Genomic DNA, 9,421 nt, shown 5'->3' on the forward strand with positions numbered 1-9,421 from the left:
GGGGCCTGGTGGGTTACCATTGACAAAGAGACATGACTGAGCATACACCTGCACACGAAGTTGCCCCTATTGCTTCTCTTTGCTAGACTGAGTTGCATGAGGTTCATGCCCGCTCACCAAAGTTCTGCGAAATGCAGTGCCCATTGATCAGGAATGTGACAAATTTATGAACCCTCTAGATCTGAGTTCATGAAGACATAACCAAGGAGCAAGTGTAGAATGACTCCACACCCACAAACCCCGTTCCTGGAACCCTTTTGGGCTTATAGCCCCACTTGAATCCCTGCTGATTCACTTAATTCACCAAAGCCTAGAGAGACCCCCAACTTTCCGCCTCTCCCACCCACCTCATTCATAGGCACGGGTGGGGTGAGGCTATAATACTTTATTTACTCTAACATGGGCCGAGGGGATGTAATGAGGGGGAAGTGGGCACGTTTCCAGGGATCCCGGTAGGGGAATCCTGTCTCCCAGTTCCAGGGCAGCCAGGCCTGCCAGTCCCATCCTATTCAAGATGCTGGTGGTGGGGCGGGGAGTCGTCCGGATTAACGAGGCCCTAGGTCGAGGTCCCAGAGCGCCCCTCCCCAGCTGGAGGCTCGCACCCCGCGGAGAAAAGAAAGGGCGGCTCAGCTGCCCTCACAATCTGGGCAGCGCTCGGTGGCAGTGGCTCCAGCCGGTAGCTTGAAGTCCCGGCCGCAGCCGGCGCAGATGTAGAGACGGCGCCGCATATGCGCGCGCCGGTGGCGGATGAAGTGCGAGCTGAGGCGGAAGCGCCGGCCGCACTCGGAGCAGGGATAGGGCCGCTCGCCGGTGTGCGTGCGCGCATGCTCCGCCAGGTTGGAGCGGTGGCCGAAGCCGCGGCCGCACACAGGACAGCGGTGCGGCTTCTCGCCCGTGTGCACGCGCCGGTGCTTGGCCAGCGCCGAGCTCTGGGCGAAGCGCGTGCCACAGTCGGCGCAGGCGTACGGCCGCTCGCCCGTGTGCGTGCGTCGGTGGCGCGCCAGGCATGAACTGCCGCCGAAGGCGCGTCCGCAGTCCGGGCACGCGTACGGCTTCTCGCCCGTGTGCACGCGCAGATGCTGTGCGTAGTTGGAGCTCTGCGCGAAGCGGCGGCCGCATTGTGCGCATGCGTACGGCTTCTCGCCCGTGTGGCGCCGCCGGTGCTGCCGCAGGTTCGAGGCGGCCGAGAAGCGCTTGTCGCACTCCGGGCACTCGTAAGGCCGTTCGCCCGTGTGGGTGCGGCTGTGTTTGGTCAGCGCCGACTTCTGCGAGAAGCGCCGGCCGCACTCGGTGCACGCAAAGGGCCGCTCGCCCGTGTGTATGCGGACGTGCTTGGCCAGTGTGGAGCGGCGTGCAAAGGCGCGGCCGCAGTCCCGGCACGCGTGTGGGCGCGCCGGGTCTGCCGACGGCGCTGGCGCCTCGCTCGAGACCTGCGGGGAGAGGGGGACAGGTCAGCCCTGACGGAGAGACCCGGGAGCTGGAGGCCTAGGGCTCCGCCAGCTGCAGCCTCTCCGTCCCCCGTTTGTACAGTAGTTAAAGCCAAGGAGTGCACCTCTCAGGACGGTTGTGCGCGTCTAATGAGATAATTAACGCACATATCACAATGCCTGGTGTTGTTCCAGCTATTCTTTATTAATTTAAAGAATAAAATTTATTGAGCGCGTAATGTGCCAGACTCTGTTCTAGGAACTGGGGATTCAGCATTAAATTTTTTAAAAATTCATAATTGCAGAAAGAATGGATAAAGGGGTGCTGGTACTGGGGGGATGGTGCAAATTTAAATATGGTTAAGAAACCTCCCTGATGTCATGAGCCTTTACCTAAAGGAGGTGAAAGAGCAGGTTCCAGAGGGGAAAGCAAGGCCCTGAGGCAGTTTTTCTGTTCCAGGAATGGCAAGAAAAAGTGCCTAGGGCAGAACACAGGAGGGCAGGAGTAATACATGGAGTGGTCTTTAAGGCGTTATCTTAGCATAGAGCCTTGAATGAGAATCTGATGAGGAACTAGTAGAGATGTCAGAAGGTTCTGAGCAATGAGGGACAGATAAGACTCATATTTTAAAAGGCTGCACAGAATGAAGGAGGGGAAGGGGCAGAAACCCACCGAGGAGGCCCCTGTACTGCAGGCCAGAGAAGACAATGGCTTGGACCCAGGTAACAGAGATGGAAAATGAAATTGGTGAGCAGTGGTCTACTTCTGGATATATACTGCAATTGGAGACAGCCAACCTGATGATAGATTAGACGTGAGCTATAAAGAAAGGCGTCAAGATGACTCCAAGGATTTTGAGCTTAGCAACTGCAAAGGCGGAGTTGTCATCTACAGAATGGTAGTGGTGGTGGGAGTTGTGGGGTAACAAGGAGTTGGTACCTGTGATCTGTTTCTGATCCTATCCGCAGCTGTCCTGGACACATCTGGAGCTCAGGAGAGAGGCCCAGACTGGAGATGTAAATTGGGAAGACATCAGCCTGCGGGGGATTTTTAAAGCCTTGAGACTGGATGAGTTCACCCAGGGACTAGAGAGAACTGGGAGGCAAGATAGTAGCCAGCAAAGGAGATTGAGCAGCCAGTGAGGTCAGAGACCCAGGAGGACATGGTGCCTTAGAGCCAGGCTACAATCAAGTTCAGGCTCCTTAATAAACTTTTAAGAGCAAGCACCTATCATTTTTTTAAGCTGCACAAAAGGCAGCAAGGGTGAAACCCAAATACTCTGAGGCCTGAAATGAAAAAAATTTGAGAATAAGTCAGTTTCATGAGGTCTGGGTCTCTAGAGATAAAATCAGAAAAAGAAATGCTTTATAAGAGGCAGATGAAGGGAAAACAGTTTGTACTAACAGTAAAGAGGAGTACAGAGGACACACTGCTTCCTCCGTAGAAAAGAGAAGGCTCATCCTAGCGAAAGTGATGTTGAATCTCTACTATGGACTAAGCAGGGCTTCCCTGGTGGCTCAGATGGTAAAGTGCCTGTCTGCAATGCAGGAGACCTGGGTTCGATCCCTGGGTTGGGAAGATCCCCTGGAGAAGGAAATGGCAATCCAGTACTCTTGCCTGGAAAATCCCATGGATGGAGGAGCCTGGTATGCTACAGTCCGTGGGGTCACAAAGAGTAGGGCACAACTGAGAGACTTCACTTTCACGGACTAAGCAAATAGAATATTAATTCATGACCAAGTGAATTAAGGCATGTATTAAGGATAAGACAGCATTAGCTTCTGTCTCCCCATATTCCTTGTCTACCAAGTAATTATCATTATTCTTTTATAGATAAAAAAACAGCTTAAGAGAGGTGACAGCTAGGGAATAGTAAGGCCTTTTTCTGAAGTTGTAAGGAAAGCAGCTTCAGGGCCTTCAAGATCCTTTGTTAAAGACAGTAGCTTTTGGGGACTCCCCTGGTGGTCCAGTGGCTAAGCCTCCATGCTCCCAATGCAGGGACACAGGTTCAATCCCTAGTCAGGGAACTAGATCCTACATCCCACAACTAAGACCTGGCATAGCCAAAATAATTAATTTGAAAAAGACAACAGCTTTTTGGTAGCCACTTCAGAAATGTGGGGACTCCCCTGTGGCTCATCTGGTCAAGAAACTGCCTGCCACGTGGGAGACCTGGGTTCAGCCCCTGGGTTGGGAAGATCCTCTGGAGAAGGGAAAGGCTACCTACTCCAGTATTCTGGCCTGGAGAATTCATGAACTATATACAGTCCAAGGGGTCGCAAAGAGTCGGACATGACTGAGCCACTTTCACTTTTTCAGAAATGTGGAAACAAAGCAGTTTGAAAAATTAATCACCAACCAAGGCAACCCTGGCTACAACAGTTTATATAATGATATTAGGGATAACAACATTACAGTGTAAGATTTGACAGTGTTGTTATGTATATTACATTATTGTATTAAATCTTCCTGTCACCCCTCTCCCCCACCCCTACCCCCAGGATCAGCCATTATCTTTTGGTAACTGAGAAAACTTAGCTGAGAGAGATTAAATTGATACAGCCCATGGGAGTCAAGACTGACTTTATAAGAGTTCTCATCCTTCAGCAGTAGGCTACATTGCCTTCCTGAACTCAGAGTGCCAAGATGTGCCAGCGGCTGGATTCCAAGTGCCTGGCACTCTCCAAGAGGGATTCAAGGTTAAAATACAACTTGATACTTTAAATTGAGAAACTCCCCACAGCAATTTGGCACAGTCTGAATTCAAGGTCATACTTTCCAGTCTTGCCCTGGTTTTAACAACTATGGGGTTTATATCACGGAAAGAATTTTTCTCATAATATCTACATTTTTCTGGCCCATTTTTTTCTTTGGGACCCTTCTTTTAGGTGACTGACCATCCTGAGGACTTTCTTAACCCTGGATTCACTAATTTGGGAAAAAGAAATTCTTCATACAAGTACCCTTGGAATCTCCAACTCCAGGAGGAGCGGCCTTGGGTGCCCCAGTAAGAATCTTGGTAAGAGGGGTTGAGTCTAGCTCATTAAGACCCCAGGCAAGTCCCTCCCTCCCCCTGCCTCACTGTACCAAGGAGGGCAAGGTAGGCGAGGTAACATCAAGTATTTCCTGACTTGAAGTATGCACATCACAGAATGCAGGAGGCTTCTAAGTACCATGTAGGCTTACTTTTATCTTAGTATGATCATCATGTATTTATCTTCATGGTTATTAGAAAAACAACAGATCACATGAAACCCAAAATTTTATCAGCATTATTGTTCTGATGAAGGTAAATTTATTTAACAAGACAACGTGAATCTATTTGAAGAAAGCAATTAAATAAATAAGCACAACAGGTGAGCAGTAGACACGCAAATGAAGTTTGGCAAATATCAGACTTACATGTCTTTTCAGTTCTACAACTGTCAGATTTTAAAATTAGAATAATGGGTATTTGCACTCTAACATGAGAGCACTAGGGGTATACAATATAGTATAATAATATGATAATCCAAGTATTTAAAGTTAGTGATTTTGTCTTTCTGCTTAAATTAAAAAAAAAAAAAAGAGCAAACGTTCCAGTTTCTTCTTCAACCATTACTTTTCTAATTAATAAATAACTACCAATTACTGAGCACTCACTATGTGCCAGGAACTGCAATAAATACTTTTCACTGATGTTTTAAATTCTCACAACCCTTTGGGTTAGGTTGTATTAGCTCCATTTTACAATAAGGAAAGACAACTCAGAAGTAAGTGACTATCAAGGCCCTACAGCTGATCCATCAGCAGGGCCAGGGTTTACACTGGAAGGCTGTCATTGTCCAAAATGCCTTTTCTCTCAGCCATGACGCAATCCTATCTCATTGACAAGTTTGAGGTCACCTCCACAGCTTGTCTCCCTCCCCTGGATTCTTTTAGCTGTCCGAATCTCCCTTCTTTGGAGTACAGAGTATAAAATACAATCCTGACCTCCCTCACTCATTGCTACAAGAAGGGTGGTCCATAGACCAGCAGCGTCACTGGCAACTTGTTAGAAATGCAGAATCTCAAATCCCACTCCAAACCTACTGAATCAGAATCTTCACTTTAGCAAGATCCCCAAGTGGAATGTATGCATGTTAAAAATGAAAGCTGATCTAGAAGAGAGGCACACTACTCCCAGAGAAAGCAGATGGGAAAAGTAAAGAGCATTTTACAGGCTAAAAGACCACACGAGCAAAGTCTTCGAGGTCAGGTGTACTTGAAACTGGGGCATGGGAAGGATGCTGACTGACTAGAGATGAAGCCATGAGGTCAAAGGATGAAGAGCTTGGAATGCCAGGCGTGGGAGCTTAGGGAAACAAAACCACCCAAGGTTCAATTTTAAGCAAGGAAAGACAGAACTGGATGTACATAGAGCCCTCTGGGAAAAATCTTTTTATTCATTAAAGATAGTTTGGATTTTGATAGGGGGTGAGAGACTACTCTAATCCCTGGGTGCAGCATAATTAGGGCCTGTCCTGGAGAATGACTGGCCACGGGACTGGGTGAGAGCTGAGACTCACAGAATGTGGACACTGAGCTTGGAGACCACTATTTCATAAGAACCCAGACTCAAGGAGACCACACAGCAAGTTGATGAGCTATTTTGTGGGCACAGTGCTAACTCTTTGTGGGATGTGTGTGTGTAACTCATTTCTGCTCTCCTACAAATCCAGTCACCCACGTGATATTTAGACTGGATTTCAAGGATTTTACTTTCATTATCTCATTTTATACATGAGAAAGCTATTGAGGTAAAGCTGGTAAATGTGGTCGTTAGGATTTGAACCAATGCTTTTAACCACTAAGTGACACCATTCAGAGTATAGCCCTACCGCCCTTTCATGACTAGCCATGCCTACCTCCACCCTTCCCATCCTTAGCTCCAGCCACTCCAATGTTCCCAAATATCTCCTTCTTTCCATCTTCCTTCCACTGCTGCCGCTACCTTAGAGCAGGCTATCAGCCTTACCTGACCTGGTCCCCCATAACAGCCAATGATTCTTCTAAAAAGGAAATGTGATCATGCCTCTTCTCTGATTTTAAGTTTCTCCTGGCACTGAATAACCTAACACAGTAGATACAAATCTATAGGCTGACTATACGCAAACACCTTTTACTGTCTGGTCCATCTGTTTCTCTGGCCTTATCTTTTCTGAGCACTTGCTGTTTCCTAATCCTGGAATGCCCTTCCTCCTCCTCTATTTGCCATATTCCCACTAAGTTTACAAGGCCCATGTCAAAGTTATTTCCTTGAAACCTTTCCTACTGCCTTGAGTTATTTGCCTTCAATCCTCTGTCTAGGCCTCCATGTTGGTTTCCCTGTTCACATCCAGCCCCAGGATTCAGCCTTATTGAGGCCTTGATAAAAATGAGTTGAAACATCTCCAAAAGGATGACCTAGCCCAAAGTCCTGAACTTAAGGAGGAAGAATGAATAATAATAGCAAAAAGTATGTACAGAATGTTTATTGTGTGCCAGACACAGTTCTAACTCTTTACAAGTATTAACTCCTTTAATCCTTCCAATCCCAAGAAGTAGGTGCTATTATGATTTCACTTTTACCAATGAGGAAACTGAGGCACAAAGAGGTTAAACTTGCCAAAGGTCACACAGCTGGTAAGTAAGTGATGGAGTTGAAAGTCCACCCTAAACTCTGGAGTCTTGAGTTCCTAACTTACAGACCAAAGGAGACCAGGGGATTCACAGGGCCAGAAGAGGCAGGCTGAGCTAGGAGGATGGGCCAAGGAGGCCTGAGAAAAACAGAACTAAACGAGCCAAAGCAGTGAAAGCGCCGGAGTCCTAACCACTGAACCGCCAGGGAATTCCCTAAATAGTTATTTTGACTGGAAGAGGAGGCCACAGAAGCCCTCCCCCTCCCCCTAGGGCCCACCACACCCACTAGGGGGCAGCAGAACTTTCTTTTCCTGGGAACTGGCCCCTGTGCAGGAAGAAATCAGGGAACCCGGGCCCAGAAACCCTGCATATGGACACAAGGGCCGCTCTGGGTCGGGGTGGGAGTCTTGTAGAGTTCTGGGAAATAGAAATATACCTAGTGGCAGCTAGGGTCACGAAAAGGGAAATCTAACTCATACTTTGATCTCCTTAAAACTCCCCTCTTTAAACCTTCCACACCCTTGTCAGTCTAACCCTGCTGCACATCAAGCTCCACGAGAAACCGAGGAGAGCATTTACTCTCCAGGACCCAGCACAGAGCCTGGCACAGTAGGCGTGACATCTATATCGTGGCAGCATGGACAATGGGATAGAAGGATGGGTGGCCAACTCCGAGATTCTAAGCCTGAGAGTCCAGGGAAAGTAGGGGCAGGATCTCTGGCTTCTGACTGAGGGAGGTTGGACCTGCACCAGATTTAGGGCCGATGGGACCCCCGTGGTGTGGGAGACGTACCTCCTTGTTGTCCATAGGGATCTTGAGTTTCACCACTTCATACTTCTCTTCACCCTCTTCCTCCTCACCCTTCACCAGCAGCACCATCTCCTCTTGCATCTCTTCCTCCTCCTCCTCCTCCGTCTGCTGTTCACCGGGCATCTTGGTGTCCTGGGGCAGGGAGCTGAGTCAGCTCAGGACCCGCCCCCCCGACCATGGCTATGGCCCACACAAGGCGATGCAGCCGTGGCTTCTCCTCCCGTGCCCAGATCTGTGTCTGACCCTCTTCCCTGTATCCCAGCCCGGCCCTAGGCCCCAGCCTTGTCCCGGGACCAGCTCGAAAGACTCGTTCACGCTACTCATCCTGGCATTCAAGGCCCTGAACACTTCGAATCTCCAGCCCTGGTGAGACGCCACCCTCCCCGCGCTGAGTCACTCCCAGGAGCCTGGGTCAGCGGCACGGAGCTCTAGGGCACGGGCTGGAGGCGGGATCGGGGCGGAGACCCCGGGGGGTGCGCACTCACCAGCCGCAGGTTCGGGCGCTCGCGCTGCCCCAGGCCAGGGCGCCGGGCGGTTGGGCACTCTGCGACGCCGCGACTCCGGGGGCGGGGCGTGGGCGGGGCCTCAGGGGCGACCGGCCATTGGTTCAGAACACATAACCCCGCCCCCGAGGGGGAGAGGCCAGAGGACCCAGGCGTCCGGCCCAAACTGCCCTGGGAGGGTGGCAAGCCCACACCCAGAGCCTTCCGCTATTCCCTAACTCCCAAAGACCCCAGGCCGGCCTACTCGGTGTTCAACGTCCTCACAGTCCAGTTGTGACCTACCTTCAAGGCTCGTTTCCTGTAGCCGGCTCGAAGGTCTCCGTGGCGGCCAAGCGCGTCTGCTCCGCCCGAAATAGGCCACGTGCGCTCCCGCCCCTGCCTGGGCCTCTCGCTGGCGCCCCGCCTGGAGGGCGGACCCTGTTGCCTCCTTACCTCTTTCCTTCCCTCTTTTTGCCTCTTCTTCCATCTTTTCTGCTTTCCCGGCATTGCTTTCGGGCAATGATCTCAGGGATAGCTTGCCCCTTTAGTACATACTTACCAACAGGTACCCAAGTTATCGCTGCCGTTTATTGTGTGGTGCACCTCTTGGGCACCATCGTTATGCTAAGCCTTTTTACACCCCTGATCTCACAAAGGTGGGTCCATTCCACAAATGAGCTAACTGAAGTTCAAGGAGGTAAACTGATTTACCTAAGTTCCACAGTAAGTGTTGTCATAGCATCTCTGACAGCCCAGTAGCCTAGGTGGAAATTTATAGCACACAGACCAGATCCAGTCCACAAGTATTTTGGCCCTCAAGTTTAAAAGTAAACTTCAAAAAATGCCTGCGAGGTCTTTTACAAAATTTAATTCCCAACATTTAAAAATTGAGATAGTTCATATCTAAAGATCTGTATTTTCCGACTTCTCTTGAAAAAGATACCTAATTCTCCCATTTTATGAATGGGGCAATGTGGATTCAGAAATGATGAAAGAAAGAGAAATAACATTCAGTAAGTGCTTACAATCCCTAGTGTCCTTACAACAACCCTGTGGGGAT

General features: G+C 49.6%; 1 protein-coding gene across 2 annotated transcripts; it reads right to left on the reverse strand.

Annotated features, from left to right (window-relative positions):
• Positions 1-370: 370 nt before the first annotated feature.
• ZNF771 (zinc finger protein 771) lies at positions 371-8,756 on the reverse strand. Of its 2 annotated transcripts, none has more exons than XM_088832920.1 (3): positions 8,665-8,756; positions 7,862-8,011; positions 371-1,430 (listed from the first exon to the last, which is right to left on the reverse strand). In XM_088832920.1, exons 2-3 carry the CDS (start codon positions 8,000-8,002, stop codon positions 627-629), a joined length of 945 nt encoding a protein of 314 aa, XP_088689046.1. In that variant the 5' UTR covers positions 8,003-8,011; positions 8,665-8,756; the 3' UTR covers positions 371-626. The 2 variants fall into 2 exon arrangements, with proteins under 2 accessions (XP_088689046.1, XP_088689047.1); XM_088832921.1 differs by lacking the exon at positions 8,665-8,756 and adding an exon at positions 8,365-8,467.
• Between the last annotated feature and the right edge of the window lie 665 nt (positions 8,757-9,421).

Source organism: Moschus berezovskii, chromosome 27 (assembly GCF_049115385.1).
Source record: "Moschus berezovskii isolate FMDL1 chromosome 27, NW_MosBer_1.0, whole genome shotgun sequence".
Classification (NCBI taxonomy): Eukaryota; Metazoa; Chordata; class Mammalia; order Artiodactyla; family Moschidae; genus Moschus; species Moschus berezovskii.